Here is a 24,491-nt window from a genome sequence, read left to right on the forward strand (position 1 = left end):
TATTTTTACAAGATTTTTGCCCAATTAAACCAGGTTGCAGGACCTCTGATTTAGATTGGGTTTTAGACACAAAGTACTAAATTGAAAGTTCCATTGACACTTTGGAAAACCAATTGCTCATTGTTTTTTCAAGTATTTGTTTTCCCACAAAAATAGGCACTTCTGGAAGATCCATTGCTAGTTGTTTATAATTACCTTACATATATCTGCTTTCCAAGTGTTTTGACCGATGACAATTGATAGAGTTCATTATCTAATTAGCTAGAAACAGATCAAAGGGTAAGTGGTATGACAAATAACTATACTAGGGGTATGAAAGCACTCTTGAAGGAATATTTAATTTTGCCCTAGGTTAGAAATATAAAGAGATAATCAATTTATACTTCTTACAGGTGAAAGGCATTTGAGCTGAGCTTTTCTCTAGAAGGATTAACATGCTTTATTAACACTCCTTACATATTAGCCATCTACCAAATTGTGCTTATTTAAAAAATAAAAAGTGTTGCCTGTTTTATTTAATTTTCCCTGTTGTTTTTGTTTCCAGTTTTTGCCCAAAAGTTCTTGTGGAAAAGATGGCTGATATTAACCTCAAAGAAGTAACCTTAATAGTAGGTGTGGTTACTGCATGCTATTGGAACAGCCTCTTCTGTGGTTTTGTTTTTGATGATGTTTCAGCAATATTGGATAATAAAGACCTGCATCCATCTACACCTTTAAAAACTTTATTTCAAAATGATTTCTGGGGAACTCCTATGTCTGAGGTAAGTAAATACTTATTATATGAGACATGATTTGTACTTGTATTAAATTGGGCAGGAAGTTGAAGATGTGATTATAGTGGTATTTGATTCTTTTCTTGGCTGTATACCTTCGTTTACTTTTTTAAAAGTAATATGTGTATGTGAAAACCAAATGTTTAAGGAGAACATTAAATACAAGTCTGTTTTTGGCTGAGTAGGTCTCTTTTTTTCTGTCTTGTTAAGTCAGGAAAAAGAGATGATTTGCAATTGTGATATATTTAACCATTTTAAAGTATAGTAACTTCAGTATAAATAGATTAGACTATAAGGGTAAAAATAATAAGTACATATGTTGCCAGTTTCACAAAATTATGTCATATCTCTTATTTGGATTTTATATTCAGAACTTTAAAATTGTGTTCATTTTCCTGAAGGTATTTTACTCTGCCTTTATTGTGAAGGTCAGTGTTAGGCTGTTCAGGATTAAACCCTTATCAGCTTGGGATCTTACAGATGATCTAATATTAGTTTTTTTAAATACCTTGAAAAAAATAAACGAATTTATTTATCTACAATGCCTGTCATTTAGACTTTAAATAAATTGTTATTGAAACATATGTAATACTCTATTTGTTTGTTAGTCATTATTTGTAACCTCTTTCCTCATTCTCCAAATTTGAAAGCTTCTCAAAGGTGGGGCTGGGTACTTCATTACTTTAGTCATAAACATATAATAAATTTTTTTATTACATAGGCTGACCTTATTTTCCTTATTAAATAGGCTGACCTTATTTTCCTCCATCCTTCCTCAAAATTTTTTTTTATATTAAGAGGAAAATATGACCCTATTATGTCATAAATTATTTCTAGAGAATTTATTTTCTTCTATCCCTGCCCTTTATCCCCAGAGACTCTTAAAAATTTGTATCCATCTCCCCAACCTGTGCTGTATATTTTATGATTTGAGTTGTGTGGTTGAGATTTTGAACTGGAAGTTTAGCTGGCCAGATTAAAGGAGTTTATAAAAAATTATCGTGTCATGGTGTTGATGCTGTTTTGTGGTTTTATTTTTTCAGCATTGCAAACTGAAAATTTGATTTTGTTCAGAGTGCCCAGAAGTAGGCAGACTATAAGAACTCATTAACATACTCAAACAGAATGATGAACAAACTAGAATAACAGTTTATTTACAATCAAGAATATAGTTTGAGGGCTGGGGATATGGCTCAGTGGTAGAGTGCTTGCCTTGTACGTATGAAGTACTGGGTTCGATCCTCAGCACCACATAAAAGTAAATAAATAAAATAGATATTTCTACAACTAAAAAAATATTTTAAAAAAAGAATATAGTTTATTTTATTTATTCCTTTATTTTGATGGATATAGTCTCTCCCATCCTGTAGGTAAATGGGACACTACAGAAAATTTTTTCTACATATTATTGAGTTGTTATATGAGGTTTCACAATAAGCCTGGAATTAGCACATTGAAATATCTAAAATGATTGATATTAAGTAATGATAGCTTGTAATGTCTATGTACATATGTGTGTGTTCAAACCTAAAAAGAATTTTTTGCCAGTATACATCTAAAGACATATTTTGGGCTTAGGACAATCTCTTGAGCTATATGAATACTACTACTACCATTTTAGGGACCTTTGGATCACTGTGGATTATCACTATGGAGTCTCAATGATTGGATTATATCTTTAGTGGGTCCACTGTATGATTATGTAGTAGGATCTGTTTGATAATTCAGTAGATCACAATACTGTATCCTGGAATATGTCCAAAGTATTTTACAAATCATTACCAAGGCTATATGTAGTAAGTTACTTAGATATTTTTCAGATTTGGATGTGTACATATACATTGGTATTTTTTTATCTTCTTTTGCTTGTACACATGTGTGATCTTTTGGTGATTGTTTTTGTATGGATTTGAGTAGTTTTTAAGTAAGTTCATCCAGGATATTCTATGGTATAGCTACAGCTTAGAACCACTGAGCTTAATGAGCCACATATTCTTCTGGCATTTGATCAATAAAGTACCTTATATTAAGGTAACTTTTGTTATGGTAACCTCTGCAAAACTTTTTTGCCATTTCTATGTTGAGGAACAGGGAGCTTATTCATTCATTATATTCATGCTTGTTTCTGCTGTCAACTAAATCTCAAAAGTAATTCAGTTTTTCTTTAATATACCTAAATTTAATAATGACCTGATTTGTTCATAGTGGCCTTAGCTATTTTGCATTTTCACAAAACCTGATGTCTAATAAGAAGATTATTATTTGTGATAGTGGAATCTTTAATAGGTTTCTAATGAATTATTTAAATAATTAGTTATATCAATAATAAATCTTTTAGTTGATCATTACCTGTAACATAATGTACATCTAATAGAACTAACCAAGCAATTATATCTCCTGCAATTTAATTTATGTATATCTTTCTGCTTTCTGATTTCTTTCATGTGGCAAATAAGTTTTACGTATTTGTCATAGTAACACTATAGGTACTTAGAAGGTTTCTGTTGTCTTTTTCTGCTTTCTAGTATAAATTGTTAATTCAGCACAGTACCTTACAATTTTAGATGCCTCAGGTTAAGCTTGAAGTATGTACTGGAATAACTAAGCAACAAAGAATATTCTAAATAGGTGGAATATCATAGAATATGTAGTCAATACAGTGATGTTAAAAATGCTCCTAATTTCAAAATAGAGAATGTTTGTTCTTTGTATCTACTGATATTCTTTAGTAAGGAAGAGTAAGGTTGAGTCTATACCTTTGTGACAGAGAGAAAACAGAATATCAGATGTAGAAAAAAAGCTAAGTGGGCCCAGGGTTGAAGCTCAGTGGTAGAGTGCTTGCCTAGCACATGTGAGGTACTGGGTTCAATCCTCTGCATCACATAAAAATAAGTAAATAAAATAAAGGTATTATGTCCATCTACAAATGGGAAAAAAAACACCTTTAATTTAAAAAAAATAAAAGAAGCTAAATGTAAATGTCCTTTACATAAAACTAAAAACAAGTAACTAGGTAATATATATTTTTTGAACTGTGTATTTTTATTCTTAAATCTACTTTGATTTTGTCTTTTGATAAAAAGTGGTTTTGGTTGACTGTAACTTCTAATTTATAGAGAAACTTATTACTTGATTTCTTGCCAACAAAAATTCACCACAAAAGGTTTTATTCTTCTATTTCAAAAAAAACAGTTTTGCTGTTAATGTTACTCCCTGCATAATATTTGGATAATTTTACTTTAATATGCTCATATCTATCCATTATGGAAGTTTTTTCATAAAATAACTTAAGTATCTTTTTGAATTATCATTATTCGAACTTAACTGGTAAACATTCTGATCTTACATTTCCTTTTGAAGATCTGGCAAGCAGTTGTATAACCTTTTGCATTGGTAATAGAAATGCAGGCTTTACAAAGAATCCCATATGACCAATGCCACCATTGTTCTACCTTTTAAAAAACTTTATGTTTTTAACAATCCATAGTCAGATATTCTTCTATGGTTAATTATCATCAATATATGAAAGGGAGGCATTCACCTTGTTTTTTGGAGTAAGGACATAGAAAAACAGAATATAAGGCTGTCTTCTATATTTGTTTTACAATTTCTCAGCCAAATATTAATATCCTTAATAGTACAAGCAATGATTAGGTTTTGTAACCTGAAGGACCAAAGAACTTTAATAATTAATGGTTGTTTTTCCTTTTAGGAAAGAAGCCACAAGTCTTACCGACCCTTAACTGTATTGACATTTCGCTTAAATTATCTATTCAGTGAACTAAAACCAATGTCGTATCATCTCTTAAATATGATTTTTCATGCTGTGGTCAGTGTGATATTCCTTAAAGTCTGCAAACTTTTTCTGGATAATCGGAGTAGCATGATTGCTGCTCTGCTTTTTGCAGTGCACCCAATACACACAGAAGCAGTAAGTAAAACTGTAAATTGATTTTATTTAACTGTAAATTGATTTTTAAAAATTATTTTATCCTACAAATCCCATATCATGATTATACTATCACACGTTCAAGAAAAAAAAATTAATCAGGATTTTAATCCAAGTATTTATAGACTGTTAAATTAGTATAGGTCTTAACTCCCTCAAGTACAGAATCTGCAAACTGCATCAACTTTTTACATTTCGAATAGTTTTGGAGCTATAACATTTATTCACTCAAGAATATATGATATGTCTAATCTCTTAACTTAAGTAATGTTAGAGGTATAGTTCTTTTTCTTTGCTAATGGTTTTCTATCAATATTGATTTTAAATACAATTTGTCAACTTGTCAATTTTGTATATTAAAGGTTAGAAAATAGTAAGGCAAATTCAAGGGCTGAGAATACATCAAAGTAGCTGAACAGGCATCCTAACAAATATGATGATACTCAGGAGCTTCATCTTGCTGTTGCCGTGTGTTTAAAAATCATGAGCCATCTCTGCTGTTGCCAGTATTATCCATCAGTCCCTTCCTACCAAGAAACACACAAGCTATTATTTCATTTTTCTTGGTTGCTTTAAAATTCCACATTTGCCTCCCAGCAAGAGTTAAGAATATTATGTTCAGTTGCTTTGTTACAAGTTTTCCTTTGAAGCAAAAGTTAATTTGTGTTTTAAAGGAAGATCATGTCTCTCCCATACAACTTCTTAAACCACATGGTATCTAGCCAAATAATTCTTCCATATGTTTACAAAAGGGATAGATTTGTTTTAAAATTTTATAGTGAGTTCAGAATGCTCCAAAGGAAAAGCTTTGAGAGTTTTATATACATATTTTTAAAGGGTCTTTTGAAAATTTATTGTCCTTTTATTTTGCAGATTTATCAACATATGGCTTACTAAGTTTATGATACCTTTGCTTTTAAAATGTTCATATTTTAAGTAAATATATAAAAAGTACTTAGCTTTTTTAGAGAATATTTCTGAATGTTCTTAAATTTGTAAGATATTATCAGTAAAAATATGCAGCATCTCTATACTAGTTTTACAACTTTCTGGGAATCTATAATTATTTCAAAGCAAGTTAAAATAATCATAAAAGAACTGTTAAAAAGGGTCACTGATTTCCATATATGGAAGATACATAAATTCACCATCTGAGAGCACTCAAAGAATGTTTACAAAACAGAAACATGCTTTTGAAGTGTTATGGGACTTTAGTTTCCAGCTTAAATGTTTGTTACTATTATATACAGTAAATTTTCAAGATAATTTCATTAATACAAACCCAACTCTTTCCCTTTCTAGGTAACTGGTGTCGTAGGAAGAGCAGAACTACTGTCATCTATCTTTTTTCTAGCAGCATTTTTGTCATATACCAAATCAAAAGGACCAGATAATACCATAGGTAGGTGCCTGACATTTGATTTTTATTTCTGTCACTATAAAACTTTATCAGATAAGTTTTATTTACTGCAAGTGCTTCTTATAAAATATTATTGCCACATTGGGTTTATCTGTACGTATTGTATTGTTCTACCTTAGTATACATCGAAATATGAAGTATATAACATTGCAAATATTTTTTTAAAAATTTATGTATATTTTGTGTTTTATCATGAGCCATTAGGTTCTATATTATCTAATATTAAAAACCAAATAGCACTAGGATATAATTAAAATTAGGCCAAATTGTTTTGTTATTTGTTAAGAACAAAACAAAAAGGTACCAATGCTTCAGTTATTTAATAGGTTGTGATGCTGTTTAGGCAACATTAAAAGCCTGCTAGAGTTTGACTTTTATTGTGTGTTGATTATAGTTCAGTTATTTATTGAGCCCCTACCATGTGTTCTTCTTTGGAATGTACTTTGTATGTATTAGCTCAATAGTTTTAATGATGCTTGGCATTGTTAGAAAAAAAGTTCAGGCAATAAAAATGAATTTTTATTTTTTTTTTAAGAGCACAGAAACAAAGGACACGAAAAGGACTTCATGTAGTTTTTTTTTTTTTTTTTAATTTTTTTATTGTCAGTGGACGTTTATCTTATTTATTTATTTATATGTGGTGCTTAGAATTGAACCCAGTGCTTCACACATGCCAAGCAAGCGCTCTACCACTGAGCCACAACCCCAGTCCCTTCATATAGTTGTCTTAACCTTTATTTGATTAAAGTTTTTTTTTCCTTAGTTCCTAGGGGATTTTCTCACTATTGTCCCAATATACTCATGATAAGCATCCTAATTTTGTGTGTTTGGAAAGTAAGGTTAAAAAACAATTTAGCCAGACAACTTAGTAACTTTTAGATATGTGATATGAATAGATTCGCCTTTTACTGCTATGTACCTTCTTGAAATAGCTTGAGTGACAGCATAGCATAGTGGTAAAAGTATGGACTTGAGAGTGTTTTCAAATTCCAGTTTCACCATTTATTTACTAGCTCCATTTACTACCTTGGACAAATTACCTTTGTGCTTTAGTTTTCTCATTTGTAAAATGTGGTTAATAATAACTTTACCTATGCAGTCCATCATCCAATAAGAGGTAGTTCAGCAGTTAATAAGGAATTATAAAACAGTTTTATTAAGTGCCTCTAAAACAAAGCATGAATGATAGAAAAAATTCTGTGATCTATAATACCATGATCAGGCTTTTGCCTACCTTTCTAACCATGTATCCTGTTATTCTTTCTAATAATTTTATTCAGTTCTTTTAATGATTTTTTTATTCTTCATAATTCTATTATTTTTTTCTAGTTATTTTGCCTTGTGAGTTCAAGCCCCATGTTCTCCTAAAGTTATCAACCTATAGAAAATGCCAGGACTGCTGTGTTTCTATCCTGTGATTTTTGAAAAGTTGACAGGAATTAAAACCCAGGATGGAGAGTTCCAGGTTCCCCATACCACTGTTGGTACATATTACTAACAGTTCTATCAAATATTCCCTAAAGTCTCTTAAAAAGAATTAGCACAGAAAAGGACTAGTCAACCATCCCTCTGAATTTAAGAGGAACTACAGGAAGTTACTGCCTAAGGGTAATTGGTCACTTTGCCTCCCCACGTTTTTGTATACAAGTTGTATCCCTCATCTATCCTCAGTTTTACTTATTTTTATCTTTTTTTCCCTCTTTAAATTTGTTTTTAACTGATATATAATAAAAAATTCAAAATATTAATGGAATACCATGTGCTATTTCAGTACACATATATATTGGGTAATCAGGTTAAACATACCTATCTTGGGAAATGTTTATCATGTCTTTGTGGCAAAAACATTGAAAATCCTTTTGTCTAGCTTGTTTAGATATGTGATACACATTGTTATCTGTAGGCACCCTACTGCGTGCACAGTTTAACACAGTAGACCTTCTTGGGTCTATCTAACTGCAACTTGGTAGCTATTGATCCGTCTTTCCCCCTTACACCTCCCCCGAGTCTCCTCAGCCATTAGTAACCACCATTTCTACTCTCAATTTCCATGAGACCAACTTGTTTATATTCCAGATATGAGTGATACCATGCAATACTTGTCTTTCTCTGCCTGATTTATTTCATTTAGCATGATGATCTCCACTTCCATCAATGTTGTCATACAGAATTTCATTCTATGTATGGCCAAATAATCTCCATTTTTTTACATATGTGTACCATATTTTATCCATTCCTTAGTTCATGGGCGCTTAGGTTATTTCTACTTCTTGGCTCTTGTGAATAAACAGGGGAGCACACGTGTTTCTTATACTTACTTATTTTATTTTCTTTGGATATATACCTAGTACTAGATTGCAGGATCATAAGGTAGTTCCTTTTTATTCCCATCTTATTTTCTTTTGATAATGTTTTTTTAATTTTTGAGGAGCCATCCATACTATTTTCCATAATGACTGTACTAATTTACATTTTTACCAATAGAGTGTAAGGTTCCCTTTGCTCCACCTTCTTGCTGGCATTCATTATCTTTTGTGTTTTTCATAAAGGCCATTCTTCTTACTGGAGTGAGGTGATATTTCATTGTTATTTTCATTTGCATTTGTGTGACAATTAGTGATGAACATCTTTTCATATGCTTGTTATCCATTTGTATGTCTTCTGAGAAATGTTTATTTAAAATCTGTCTTAAATGTTTTTCAGTGGAGTCTTTTTATTTCTGATTAATTTTAGGAATTCCTTATATATTGAATATATTAATCCCTTGTCAAGTTTGCAATGTGTAATTTGCAAATGTTTATCTATTTTGCTTTTGTTGCCTGTGCTTTTGGGTCTTGTCCAAAAAATCCTTACCCATTCCAATATCTTAATGCATTTCCCCATGTCTTCTTTTGGTAGTTTCATAATTTCAAGTCTTACATGTAATCTATTTTGATTTAATTTGGGCTTTTGTAACTGATGAAAGAGAGGAGTTTAGTTTCATTCTTTTGCTTGTGTATACCAGTTTTCCTAGCGCTGTTCACCATGCTTTTTGAAGACTTTTCTTTCTCCACTGTGTAGTCTTAGCACCTTTGCTGAAAATCAGTAAACTGATGTAGAAGTGACCCATGACTTCTGGGCTCTATTTCGCTGCTGCACTGTCCTATGTTTCTTTTTTAATGCCAATATCATACTGCTTTGATGATTATAGCTTTGTAGTATAAAGCCTCCTGCTTTGTTGTTGTTTGCTGCTGTTGTTGTTGTTTTAATCTACTCCTTACCACCATCAAGATTTCTGAAGTACTTTGATTTTATCTCTGCAATTCCCATTAACCAATGTAGCTGCAGATTTCTGTAATGAAGAAGCAGATAATGATCCACTCCAAGGAGTAAGGAGAGACTTGGAGACAAATTTTTAAAAATTTCTCTTACATTCTACTTTAAATGCAGTCCCTAGTAATACCCATACAAGCATACATATTGAAGATAACCCCAAAGGCCTAAGAGTTTTATTTTTTAAATATGAAAACCACCTTTCCCTCTACTGAATCTTTTTCTGGGGTTGATGTGGGAGACCAACCTTAGATGTGATTGAGTCACACTCCCCAGCTGGGTGCTGAGGTGCTCAGTCACAGAAATGTGGCAGAGCATTCCCCACCCTTCTTGGGTTCGAGGGTCACTGTCTCATGCATGGGTGTGTCTTGCTACAGCTCCATGGGTGGAGCTATGCTCCCTGTTCCTTTGTAATATAATCCCTTGTCCTGTTTAGGATAGAATCTTCCATGGAAGTGCCTTGTGTGTGTCTCCTTCTCTTACTGTGCCCTTGGGTGTGGCCTACCTAGGTGTCAGTCAACCTACTGACAGTGGACATCATGAAGATAGACTCAGCCCCCTGAAACCTGACCCCTTGCCTCGTTTGAATGGCTTCTCCTCAATAAAAGGGGTCAGCGCGTGCTCTCTCTTTCTGCAGACCCTTAAGGTCAGAGGAGCCGTCACAGCGACCCCAGAGAAACAGGTATTTGTGTCTCTTGTGTGGTTATTTTGCACAGCCCAGTTAGCTCAGTTTACCTGGAGTGACCCCTGAGCTTTTAGTCGCGAGAACTGAAACCCAGCAGGTTGATTTTTGGAGAAGAGGCCAGCATGATCTGCTTATTACCCATTTAACCAAAATGAAAACAAAATCGTGTTGCTTTCGATACCTTTGCCTTTCTTCCAGGTGGGATGACACACACCTGTAATCCTAGCCACTTGGGAGGCTAAGACAGAAGGACTGAAGCCTGGGCAATTTAGAGAGACCCTGGCACAAAATTTTTAAAAATTTTAAAAGAGTTGGTGATATACCTCAGATGTAGAGCATACCTGAATTCAGTCCCATTTCCAGAAAAAAATTTTTAAATTAAGAAAATAAATAAGCAAAATTAGTATTCCTCATAATACCCATTTCTAATCTGAAAACATGTATTTTTAAAAAATTTAATATTCTTATTAATTGTTGATGGGCCTTTTATTTATTTATTTATTTATTTATATGTGGTGCTGATAATTCAACCTAGTGCCTCAAACATGCTAGGCAGATGGTCTACCACTGAGCCACAACCCCAGCCCTGTACTTTTCTTGTTATTTTTTGTTCTTTAACTATAGAATGGTAAACTACTCCTTCTGAGTATGTAATTTTTTTCCCCCAATTTTTACTATTTTCTAGAATAATGGTTCCTCATATGCAGTAGATCTTCTGTACATATTTGTTAAATAAATGAGCAAGTAGATGAATTATTTCAGATTCTAATAGAAAGGATACTAAAGCCTTCTTTGGACCTCTACACTTTCAACTCCTTAGTTGGTACTTAGTACTCTGCAGTAAATAATTTAACTTCTGAGGCCACAGAAACCTTCATTATCATATTTATATTATGCATTCTATCTAGTATACATTAAACCTGTGTGAAGGTTTTCAATTTATAGTAATTGAAATAACTTCAAATTCTAATTATTCATGCCCAACCCCTTTTTGTAAACACAAATCAGTCTCCGTGCCTTTGCATTTACTTTTCTTTTTTTCCTTTGCATTTACTTTTGAGGTTTTTGCTCTAATGTTTCATCAAACATTGTCAGTAGCATTACTCATCTTTTCCAGTCCTTTTTATTTCCCTTTACTGTTTTTTTCTCTAACTTTCTTCTTTTCTCTGTAACAGTTTACTATATTGTTATTATGTATGTTATGTATTATACATGTCATTACTTTTGATTGTAATTTCTCTTGCCTCATGCCCTGGAAATGTAATAGATATTTAAAATAGGTAATTTAATAGAGGATTGCTGAAGCTACGTATAAACTAATATTTTTAAATACCTACTTTCAATGCCATTATTTTCCACAAATTTTTAATACATACGTAGCCCTTCTGTCTTATCTGCTCTGCATCACTCATTGGCCAAGCTTATTCTTATTTCTACTCCTTTATTCATACATCCTCTTTACCAGTTTTTCTCTTTTATATATATTCTTCAGTCTTCAGCTTTACGTTTATCTTTTTTATGAAAGATCTTCTATTGATTTCTTTCCTTTATGAATTTTAAGTTGAATGTAAGGCTATACTTTAGACCTTGATATAATCAGTAACATTGGTATTGATGATTTTGGCCTAATGAGAATATGAGTTTGTCTTGTATTATAAATATAAGTATTATACTTAGTGTCTTCAGGGTTTGGTTTGGTTTGGTTTGGTTGGGGGAGGAGGGTGCCAGGGATTGAACTCAGGGGCACTGGACTAATAAGCCACATCCCCAGCTCTATTTTGCATTTTATTTAGAGACAGGGTCTCCCTGAGTTGCTTAGCACCTTGCTTTTGCTGAGAGGCTTGCTTTGAACTCTTGATCCTCCTGCCTCTGCCTCCCAAGCCACTGGGATTAGAGGCATGCCCAGCCAGTATCTTCAGTTTTTGGGGTTTCATTTGTTTTTTTTTGTTGTTGTTTTCCCTTTGAATAATTGTAGTCTGTAGAGTACTTTCAAGCTTAAAACAATTTCACAAATGGGTATATTTCTGAATTAAGTCCTATACCAAAAGAAAATATATTAGATTCATGAATTATGTTCGTGTTCATACCTGGAGTTAATGTTTTTTATGGGTAAAAACTGAAGTTATACAATCATACTACCCCTTTCAAACTGGAAAATAGTGGCATGTCATGTTTTCCTATAAGAAGACTGAAGTTTAGAAAAGTTGTTCAAAAAGCAGTTAATAGTTGATACAGAATTAACCTTCATAGTTCATTGCTCTTTAATCAAATTATTACTAAATAGCACATTCACTTAAAGATGAAGTATGTTTTCTATTTAAACAAAACATAGGTATATTCTATTGTGTATTTTTAAAGAATAGTATTGATTTAAATGTTTATTAATCTGTTTCATTTTTGTGAGACTGGCCTGACAGTTTTTTAAGTTTTTATTAGATATAAAAAAGTATATAGATACTGTATGGTAATTCCCAGGAATTTGTCTGTTTTTTAGATTGATACATTTTTCTAAATTTATCATTCTGCCTTTCTTTTAAAAATTAGTACTTGATTGGCTTATTTTCATCTACACAGAAATTTTTAGTTAAAATTACATATCTTGATGTTTTGCTTTGAAGATAAAAATTCAAAATTGCAAGATTTAAATACATTTTAAAATGTGAAGTATTAACCAATAGGAAATAACAAAAATGTTGATATGAAATCACAAGTAAAGTTTAAAGTATCTTTGTATGATATTATAAAATTATTTCATTTATTTTTTTATTTATTTATTGTTCTGTTCTTAAATTGCAGCTTGGACTCCAATTGCACTGACAGTGTTTTTAGTAGCTGTTGCAACATTGTGTAAAGAACAAGGAATAACAGTTGTGGGGATTTGTTGTGTGTATGAAGTATTTATTGCCCAGGGGGTAAGGAAGATAAACTTTCTTGTTGCAATCTTTCATCCTAATTGAATCAGATTTTTATAACCTTATTTTTTATATATGTAATTACATAAATCAGTTTGCTTACCAATAATGATATAAAAAATTTGCAAAAAAAATTCTATAAAGAAATCAGTGGTAAAGTATAGTAATACTGTTATAGTATAATTTATTATTGGATAAGAGTATTGGGCTCAATTTTGTTCATTATCAGTTCCACAAATTGTTCCATGTTGACTCTATATTTATACATAATTTTTTATCTAATCTTGCATTTAGAAAGTACTATATTATTTAAAACATAATATATTGTTATTATTTAAACTTTTTTTCTTTTTCAGTATACTTTGCCATTATTATGTAGTACTGCTGGACAGTTTCTCCGTGGAAAGGGTAGCATTCCATTTTCTATGCTGCAGACACTAATAAAACTCATTGTCTTGATGTTCAGTACGTTATTGCTTGTTGTGATTAGAGTCCAGGTTATTCAGTCCCAACTTCCAGTGTTTACAAGGTATGAAATTCTGGTTCTTTTTTATTTTTAATCATTCTGCCTTTTTAACTTTGGACTTAAGTGATCATAAATGTTTGGGAAAGTCTGATTTACACTGAATTTTTTCAGCAGCTTTATTGAGGTATAGTCTATATATTTTTAAAACTGCAGATCATGTTTAAAATATACGAATTCATTAGTTCTGGCATACTTGTACATCCAAGAAACCACCACATCAAGGATAATGACCCACAAATTAGTTAAGTGTTAAGGTTAAAGTGGAGTCTTCTCTATCTTTAGTGATTTTTGTTTATCAGTTGTTGAGAGAAGAACATTGAGATCTCTACTGTAATTGTAGATTTGTCTTATTGCAGTTTTTTCAATTTTGTTTCATGTGTTTTTTAAGCTCTGTTTTTAAGCGCATAAATGCTTAGGATGCCCACATCATCTTGATGAGTTAATATCTTTATCATTATTAAATGAGCTTCATTGCTAGTAATAGTCTTTACGTAAACATTCACTCTGTGTTATATTAGTTTGTCACTTCAGCTAGGCACAAAGGCACACACCTGTAATTGCAGCAACCTGGGAGACTCAGGCAGGAGGATGACAAGTTTCAGGCCCGCCTTGGCAATTTAGTGAGAAACTATTTCAAAATAAAAAAAAAGTACTCAGGATGTATGTGGCTTAGTGGTAGAGCTACCTACTGAGGAAAAAAAAATTTCATGCCAGCTCTCCTTTATTAGTGTTATATAGTACATATTTTTCCATCTTTTTTACTTTTTATCTATCTCCCCCTCCCCCCATATACATATGTTTTATATCTACACACATTTTGTGTGTGTGTGTGTGTGTGTGTGCGCGCGCACGCGCGCGCACGTTTTGTTTTTGGGGGAGTTTTGGATGATTGAACCCAGGGACACTTTATTGCAATCTACATCTTCAGCCATTTTTACCATTTATTTTGAGACAGGGTCTCACTAAGTTACTTAATGAGTTGCTAAGGCTGGACTCAAATTTGCAATTCGCCTGCCTTAGCCTCCTGAGTCAGGAATTGCAGGCTTGTGCCACCAATCCTGGCTGCTTTTATATTTTAAAATAATTTCTTGTAGGTTATATATAATTGGGTCTTAATCATTGTTTTTTGTTTGATTAGATAATCTGAGGTGTTTAAAATGAAATATTTGGTCAATTTATATTTAATATAATTATCGATACATTGGATGTAAATCTTCTACCTTAATTGTTTTCTCTTTTCCTCATCTGTTTGTTTCGTTTTTACTTTCCCATCTTCCTTAGAACTTTCTCTTTGTGCTATTTGTATATATTTCCCTTGAGCATACATTTTAATGTATTGTTGTTACATTTGCTTTAGATACTTATCTTTAAGCATTTCAGTGATAAAAGTCTTTTATATTAACTCATGAAATTATTTTTTTCTCAGGGCTTTGCATTCTGTTAGTGCCATTTTTCCTTATCATGAAAAACTTGCACATTTCTTGGTATGCAGCAATAAGTTCTGTTAGCTTTTACATCTAAAGATGTATTTATTTTACCTTTTTTAAAAAATCTTTTTATTTTTTTAGTTGTAGATGGATACAATACCTTTACTTTATTCATTAATTTTATGTGGTGCTGAGAATTGAAACTGGTGCCTCACACGTGCTAGGCAAGCACTCTACCACTAAGCTACAACCCCAGCCTGAGTGGAGAATACTACACTTGCTATTTCTCATTCAGTATTCTAAAAATGTTGCCCTACATCTTTTGGCTTACATTTTCAGTAAGAAATCCTTTCTCATCCTGTATCTTTAGCCTTCTGTAACATTTATTATTATTATGTCATGTTGGTGGGGGGGGCGGTTGGAAGGTGTTTTGCGTGTGTGTGTGTGTATGTGTGTGTGTGTATCTGTTGTTAATTTCATCTAGTTATTTTTCATCTTAAAAACTGCTTTCATCTCTAGAAGGAAGTCTTGATTCAAATTTTTTTTAATGTCTTTCATATGTCTACATAATCTATTTTGTTTTATTATCCTTCAAAACTTTTTCTGTGATCCATGCCATTTTGATCAATTTATATTGAATAAATTTTCTTCTCATTGTGACTTTTATTTTTTTGCTTCTTTGCGTGTCTGGTAAATTTTGAATAGATGCCATGTATTGTATCTTCATGTATTTCCATATAAATATTTTTGAGCTTTGTTCTGGGATACATGTAAGTTATAAAAAATGTTTTATCTTCTAGTCTTTACTTTTAAACTCTTTGTGGGACCACAGCAGGCTTTAGAATCAGCTAATTTTGCACGTTAACATCTTTCTAACTTATACCAATGACTGAATTACGAAGATTTCACATGGGTGCTGAGGGCATTCCTTCCTCTGTATAATTTTATGGGACTTTCATTTCTCATCCTGTTTCTTTTTCCTTTTTCAAAATGTCCTTTCCCATTAGTTTTCCTAAGAGCATTTTAACAATCACAAAGTAAATGGCCTAAAACAATAGAAATGTATTCCCTCACAGTTCAGGAGGCCATACGTCCAAAATGAAGATGTTGGCACAATTGGTTTCTTGAGGAGGCACTGAGGAAGAATATGTTTCATGCCTCTCTCCCACCTTCTGCTGATTGCTGGCAAGCTTCAGCATTCCTTGATTTTGTAGCTGTATCACTCTAATCTATTCTGTCTTTACATGGCTTTCTTTCCCATGTCTGTCTATCCTCTCCTCTTTGTATAAGGACATGGTCATTGGATTTAGGGCCTACTCTAATATGTCCTCATCTTAACTAATTACTTTGGCAAACTCCACACCCAAAAAAAGCCATATTCTAAAGTTTTAGAATGACATGCATTTGGGGGAGACATGATTCAGCCCACTAACCTTAGACAGTTCTTCTCATATATATTCAAGCAGGAACTCCTCAATATTGAAAGATAGCGGGGCCGCTCTGCAGTCAATCTTAAGTTTTCTTATCATTTTTCTTCTCTCTGATATTCTACCCAACTAACTATAGATCCCTAAGCTCCTCAGGCTTCTGGTGTTTGAAGCTTCATCTTCTCAACTTCAGATATACCACTGGACTCAGCCTGAGTTCCATCATCTTCTTGCACCTACCTAGTGAAAATTTAATACCTAGATAGAGCTTTAAGTTGGTACAAGATGATGATGGAACTCAGGCTAAGTCCAGTGGTGTTCCAGCACATAGGCCAGGGTACTTTGCATGTCATTGCATTGTGGGCAGTGAATAGAATAAATTTTTTTCAGATAATTTTCTAAGTCCAAAACTTTATAGTATTTTCACATAATTAATTGACCTCAGTATTATTTTTTATTTAAAGAAGAATGACTTCAACTTGCAGAATTTTAAACTCTGAGTCTAGCCATATAAAACTGAACTCATTCAGGTATAACAGTATTGGAAATGGATTGAATTGTAGATATATATTTTTATATATCCTTTAGCCCTTATTTTCAATGTTTTTATTCTGATTATTACTCCATTTAGAGAATTTAAATGAACTGTTTTCTGTGTCTGTTTCTACAGTCTGAAATGTGGTTTATATTGTCTTTGTGGCTCTTGGTGTCTGGAACATGTAGCATTAAATATATATTTTCTAAATATAAACATTTAAAAATATGTACATGTGCATGTATATGAATTTGATTCTGTTACACCACGCTGTGAAACTGATTTTAATGATTTGTTTTTAAGTTGATTATAATATGATTTGATCTATTTTAAAGTTAACTTTTTTTTCTATATCAGCTATCCTAAATATAGGAATTAATATAGGAAAAAAGCTTTGTATTCATTTATGCCAAATTTTTTGAAAGTTCAAGTACTGACATAATTTATTATTCTTCATGTGTATAAAGATTTCAAACATGGAAATTTTAAAAAAAATTTATTCAACATGTGCTTTTTCTCAGTTATTTAACATTTTAAGAAAATCAAGTCTAAGGGGTAAAAGTTGTTTGTTTTTTTAATTATTTAAAAATGACATTGGGTTTTTATTGTTATATTTTAACATTGCCAAACGATTTGGAAGATAGATAAAAACATACAAATCTAAAGTTATTCTTTTTTAATGTACCATTTTAAAGTAATTTAATTTACATGAAATAGTCTGTGCTAATAAAATACATAATTAACATATGATGAAGGGGTTAGGGAAATAGCTTAGTTAATAGAGTGCCTTGCCTCACATGCACATGGCTCTGGATTCAATCCTTAGCAGCACAGGAAAAAAAAAATCCAAAAAAAAAAAGTGTCAACTTTCAGAGAAATAAACTAATATGTAGGTTATTAATATACTAGGAAAAAAAAGTTAGAACATAACTAGAATGTTACATAAACCTACACAATTACAACTCTCTACTAGAAATTTAGTTTTAAGCTTCCTAATAATCAAAGCAAGGATGGTTAAGTTAGGAGGTAATATAGTTTTCTCTGTCCATGAAAGGAAAAAACCAAATTTTGTGTAGAAAACTTAATTTTTTTAATAAAAATTAGCATTTAGCTCTACTAACTACTAGCAGTTCTCTCTAAAATAAATGTCTTATGTAGGAAAACATTTAATGAGATTTAGTGAAAATAATTCTACCAAATGTCATATTGTAGTATGAATTATTCTAATAATAACTAGAAAGAGATGACCTGCTTATTCTTCAAGTAATTCTTCATAAATATCACTTCTCCCAACTAGACATTTCATATAAGTCAGATAGTTTGAATTTTAGTAATGATTTTATGCAATATTCAATATTTTACTTATATATGTTGTAGAATAAAATTTGTGTTTAAAAAGTGTTTTCTTATAAGTAGCTTATTTTTTTTTTTTAATTCTTTATACAGGTTTGATAACCCAGCTGCTGTAAGCCCAACTCCCACAAGGCAGCTAACTTTCAACTACCTCCTTCCTGTGAATGCTTGGCTTCTATTAAATCCTTCAGAGCTGTGCTGTGATTGGACCATGGGAACAATACCACTTATAGAGTCATTTCTAGATATTCGAAATCTTGCTACTTTTGCTTTCTTTTGCTTTCTGGGGGCTTTGGGAATATTCAGTCTTCGATATCCTGGTGATTCCTCCAAGACGGTTTTAATGGTAAGAAACTTCTTCCACTTTTTCTGCATTGTTGCATCCAGTTGATTGAGACTATCTTTAATTCATCAAAGACATCTTTTTAAAGCAGTGTCTTTCCTTGGCCAACAAATAAGTTTAACTTATAAACTTATTTTAGTTTATCCTAAAATTATAAAGCAGGAACATAATTTTCCTAATTAGGTAGAAACTAAAATCAAGATGTGTCTTTTTTTTTTTTTTTTAGTTCATTTTCTCTTAGCTTTATCTAATTAGATTATATACATGTGAAGAAATGGTTTATATGTGTACTTGTTTTCCTCTCATAGAGAAAAGTGTCCTATGAAATATGCAGCTAGAGAAATATATGTTAAGTTCTCATTAGCAAAATATTCATTACTTCCTGAGATAGCTCTTGCTATCTTCAGAGAATCCTGTTTAGTTGGAAAGGTTTTGTTGTTGTCATTTTTCTGAACTATTTATTTGTAATTTTCCCTCTCTACCCTCAGTTGTTCCTCACTATAGTTATTTTCCCTCTTCCTTTTAATTATTAAAGACAGTAATAATCTATAACATTTTCTTAGCATTTACTACAGATTACAAAATATAATGCTTCAAAAATATTTCATTTCTGGCTATAGCCACTAAATGCATACTAGGCAACACTTTATACACAGAATATGATAATAAGAGGAAATATAGGGGCTGGGGATGTGGCTCAAGCGGAAGCGTGCTGGCCTGGCATGCGTGCGACCCGGGTTCGATCCTCAGCACCACATATAAACAAAGATGTTGTGTCCGCCGAAAACTAAAAAATAAATATTAAAAAAATAAATTTTCTCTCTCTCTCTCTCTCTTTAAAAGAAAAAAAAAAGGAAATATAAGGTCCCATTTCCAGGGAGCTTGTCTTCTAGAGAATTTGAAGCCAATGGCTGATTGAGAGAATATAAGATTTGGCAGAGATCATGTTTACATCATCCTTGGACATGTTGAATGTGAGGGTTATTTAAAGCATCCTAGTATAGATTTTGAACAGTACTTCATGTCAAAAAGAGTTGCCAAAGTTGAAAATAAAATTCATTAGCATAGTGGTAATTAATTGAAACCAGAATGTAGGTAGGATTGCATTTAGAGAGATTATAGAGCAACCTTTGTCAACAAGGATTTTTTTCAGTTCAAGAACAGTTGCTAGCTGGTACCATTGTAGATGCGTAGAACAAAAGTTAAAATTCATGTTCATATGGATGCCTTATAGTATCTGATCTTATTTCACCCCTAGAATAGTTAAGGTGACTGAGTAGAGTGAAAAGAGAAGCCTACAACTAGGTCTTAAGCAACTCCCATATTCAGATTTTGAATAGGAGACAGACCAAGGGAATAGAAAAGTAGGAAAATATATTAGGAAAGACAGAATGTTTAACTCTTTTTTTTTTTTTTTTTTTTTAGAGAGAGAGGAGAGAGAGAGAGAGAGAATTTTTAATATTTATTTTTTAGTTCTCCGCAGACACAACATCTTAGTTTGTGTGTGGTGCTGAGGATCGAACCCGGGCCGAACACATGCTAGGCAAGCGCGCTACCGCTTGAGCCACATCCCCAGCCCTCTTTTTTTTTTTTTAATATTTATTTTTTAGTTTTTGGCGGACACAACATCTTTGTACGTGGTGCTGAAGATCGAACCCGGGCCGCACGCATGCCAGGCGAGCGCGCTACTGCTTGAGCCACATCCCCAGCCCCAGAATGTTTAACTCTTAACAGACACTGTTGAGTAGAAAAGTGAGCTCTGTTTGAAAAGTGATGTCTGTTGGATTTGACCTCTTATAGATCCATTAGTTAATTAAATGAAATTTATTTCTGTGGAGTGACTTGATTTGAAAATACAAAAGTAAAGATAATATTGATGAAAAACTTGATTGGTTGATACTTAGAAACATTTTCATTTGAGTACTCAGCTATCTTTTAGAAGTTAGGAGATATCACTAATGAGTTGGCTTAAAAATAAAGTTGAAATGTTGATTAAATCAGTTTATACTAGCTACATGTTACTGTGGCTACAAAGGTGGAGCTTAAAAGATATATTGTCACTGAGAAAATTTTTAAGGTTGGATAAGCAAAAGCATGTTTAAATTTTGCTACAGAGGATATAGGTGATTAGAAAAGGTTGGAACAAATGGTAGAAGGGAAAAGCAGGGAAATACCAAGCAAAAGTTTGACCTGAAATAGAAGGAGGAAACTTACAGGAAAAAAGGAAATGGGAATGAATATGGATGTTAGTAGGTTTAATAGCAAGAAATTGAAGGAATTTTTCTCTTATGGCTTTACCTTACTCTGTAAATTAGTATGGTTGCCTGCTGAAAGTAAAATGGGTCAAAAGATTGAGAAGAGCAATCAAGATTCAAACATTCAGAGAGAATAGAATAACACCTATCAGAAACCTAGAGATTCTAAGCAGTCTTAAGAATCAATTTGAGGCTGGGCCTGGTAGCACACCCTATAATCTCAGTGACTCAGAAGGCTGAGGCAGAAGGATCTCGAGTTCAGATCCGGCCTCAGCAACTTAGCAATTTAGAAAGACCCTGTGTCAAAAAATAAAAAGGGCTGGGGATGTAGCTCAGTGGTTAAGGGCCCTGGGTTCAATCCCTGATACCGAAAAAAAAAAAAAAAATGAATCAATTTGAAGTTGGTGGTCATGAATTTATGAGGATATTAATCTAGTCAGCTTTGGGACTTACTCAAGCTGCTCAAATACAAACAGCATAAATAAATGTCAGAATAATTCAAAATTGGGGTTCTGGTAAAAGAAAGATTGAAACAAAAAGGAGAGATTGAATTAAAGCTTGACAAATAAAATGATGGTATATGTAATATAAGCTGGATTTTTTTAAAAAGAATAATTCCAATGAAATAGATTTATATAAATTATATATTATGTACATTAAAAAAAGAATAGTTGTGACCTTGAGTATAACTGCTTTAAATGTGCTATTTTTTAAATGGTATTTTCTGAAAATTTCTACAAAGGAACAATAGAGCAAAGATGTAATTTCAACAACAGATACCATGTTAACTCTTATTAAATAAGATGTCATGTGTGTCACAACAATTTAAGTAGTCTTTTTTCATTTATGAAAAAATAGTCTCAAGGTGATTTCTATTACATAAGAAATAAGTGATAGGTTGATTTCAAACTCGTAGCTCTTTCTGTTATCCTTCCTTTTCAAGACAGTGTATGTTATTAGAAGAAAATTAAAAATTATTCATAATTAACTAGATTGGCATACATTAATAAAGAGCATTAAATAGAACTTGACAGAACTTATAAGTTTAGTCATTAGACTAACATTTATACATTTCTTATCCTAGAACCAATAAACTTTTCCTGAGAGATTTTTTTTTGTAACTTATAAATCAGTCTAAGATGCATCTCTGAATGAATTTAACACTTTTAATTCCTACAAATGAAATTGCTTTAGAACAACCATGAATTATTTTTGTCAAGCATATCTAGGAAGTGAAAAATTAGGTGCACTCTAAATACTTTACATTTTTATTTTAATAATACTGAAATTTCAGACATAAATTAGTGTGATACATAGCAGCTTGAGAATGGTATTTTTCCTCAGATTCAATATTACGTGAAGTCATAATATATATGAAAGAATATTCATGCAGAAAGTATTCTTTTCTAAGTATTTGCATCTCTACATCTATATTTTACTAATAAAGTTTGATAAGGAAGAGACAGTTCTTTGCATTAGAAAAGATGCAAACTTCTGAAGCTGGAGATTAACTTATTATTTATTTAGGTACTGTGAAACAAATCAGGGAAATAACATAGAAATAGATGCCCATAGAAAGATGTCCTGATGACAAACTTAAATCCTTTCACAAGTTTGCTAATTAATTTTTCACAATTGTGCTAATTTTTTGTGGCTTTATAATTTAAAAAAAACACATTTCATCCCATATTCACAAGGGCAATAAATCTGAGCATTTTTATGACATTTTATCTCAGTATATGTATTATAATTTTAGAAATTCTTGCATAGAATAAAAAGTCTTCAGTTTCCAGTATTATGTGGTTTCTTATGTTATCAACTTGTGTAATTTTGTTGAAATTTTTTTAACATTTTCCTATCAGTTTATTTTGGCCATATGTAAAAAAAAGTTAGATGTGTAAACATTTTTTTTAATTTTTAAAAAGTTTTTTTATTCTGGTAAATTAAATTAAATTTTGCGTTCTGCACCATTTCCTCTGCCCCCAGCAATTATCATTCTACTCTCTTCTGACTGTGAGATTTTTTTAGATCTCATGTATAAGTGAAAGCATTTGTCTTTCTGTGCCTGTCTTTATTTCATTTAATATAATCTCCTCCAGGCTGGTGTATGTTGAAATAACAAGATTTCCTTATTTCTTTCTTTTTAAGGCTGAATAATATTCCCATTATACATAAGTACTCTGATTTTTTAAATCTGTTTATCCATTCAATCCGTTTGATTGAATGTGATTCCATTTCTTGCATATTGTAAATAATACCACAGTGAACACGGGAGTGTATATGTCTCTTCAACATAATAATTTCATTTCATCTAGATATATACCCAGTAAAGGGATTGCTGGATCATATGGTATTTCCATTTTAAATGTTTTGAATAATCTCTGTACCCTTTTTCTTTCTGACTATGTTATATTTACATGCCCAACATCAGTATGCAAAGTTTCCCTTCCCATCCCTACCTATGTGTATTTTCTTTCTTTTTTTTTTATAACAATCATTCTAACTAGGCTGAGGTGATATCTCATTGTGATTTTAATCAGCATTTCTTATTTTGAGTATTTCTTCATATATCTCTGACCATTTGAATATTTGCTTTTGAGAAATATATTCAACTCCTTTGCCCATTTTTTAATTGGTTTATTTGTTACTATTGAGTTGACTATGTCATTTTAGAAATATTTTCAAAAAAGTTTTTTTTTATTAACAGGATACACCTAGTTATTCAGTTTTCACTTAAAGATGTAAATATTTACCATTGATCATTTTTTTTTATATATTTCACTAGGAAAGTATATTTCTCATAGAAAAAAATCCAGTGAAAAAACAGTGTAGCTAAATATACTTTTCAAATTTAAAATGCTATTAAAGGTTCAGGTTTTAATTTCAAGAAAATAATCATTCCTAAACAATATACCTAGGAATATTATTTTCAAAGATATCCTCCAGTTATAAGTTCCAGAATTTAAGTCTTCCATCGCATCTTGCTTACATACATGCTGATGTTTATACCTCCCCTAAATTGTCTTCTTACTGTTTAAATTAGTATTCTTCATACTATCATTTTTAAATGGTCCACAAATGCATTTATCCAAATGAAATGATAAAATTTTGGATTTAGGTATTGAGTGTTTAGTTTTTTAATTTAATAAAATTAAACTATCTTTTTCTTTCTAGGCACTTTGTTTAATGGCATTGCCATTTATTCCAGCATCAAACCTTTTTTTTCCTGTTGGATTTGTTGTTGCTGAGCGTGTACTGTATGTTCCTAGCATGGGATTCTGTATTTTGGTAGCCCATGGGTGTCAGAAAATTTTAAACAAAAGGTAAATTAAAATGTTTGTTCATTTAATGCTTGCTAAATATAGAATTAAATGTGACATTAAAGTATTTTAAATCTGTATTTTGTTCAGTTTTGTAAATTATACTTTTTTAATCTTTTGGGTTTTTTCATCTTTATGTTTTCTTCACGTTGTCTATGATTCACGTTAGGAAAGCTCCACAGTACCTACTCACTCTGTCTTCTTCCCAATATTTATGTAATTTTATTTTACAGCCTGAGACAGAACAAACTTGA

General features: G+C 31.8%; 1 protein-coding gene across 1 annotated transcript in view; it reads left to right on the forward strand.

Annotated features, from left to right (window-relative positions):
- TMTC3 (transmembrane O-mannosyltransferase targeting cadherins 3) overlaps positions 1 to 24,491 on the forward strand; it is a 44,883-nt gene that overhangs the window by 4,464 nt on the left and 15,928 nt on the right. The window contains exons 2-8 of the mRNA XM_081309980.1: positions 545 to 761; positions 4,486 to 4,704; positions 6,025 to 6,124; positions 12,936 to 13,051; positions 13,408 to 13,580; positions 18,413 to 18,665; positions 24,092 to 24,240. Of these exons, the coding sequence (XP_081166106.1) occupies positions 573 to 761; positions 4,486 to 4,704; positions 6,025 to 6,124; positions 12,936 to 13,051; positions 13,408 to 13,580; positions 18,413 to 18,665; positions 24,092 to 24,240 (1,199 nt within the window). The 5' untranslated portion in view covers positions 545 to 572. The remainder of the gene's footprint in view (positions 1 to 544; positions 762 to 4,485; positions 4,705 to 6,024; positions 6,125 to 12,935; positions 13,052 to 13,407; positions 13,581 to 18,412; positions 18,666 to 24,091; positions 24,241 to 24,491) is intronic.

The sequence above is a fragment of the Spermophilus citellus genome (assembly GCF_964194105.1).
Source record: "Spermophilus citellus genome assembly, chromosome: 10".
Lineage (NCBI taxonomy): Eukaryota > Metazoa > Chordata > Mammalia > Rodentia > Sciuridae > Spermophilus > Spermophilus citellus.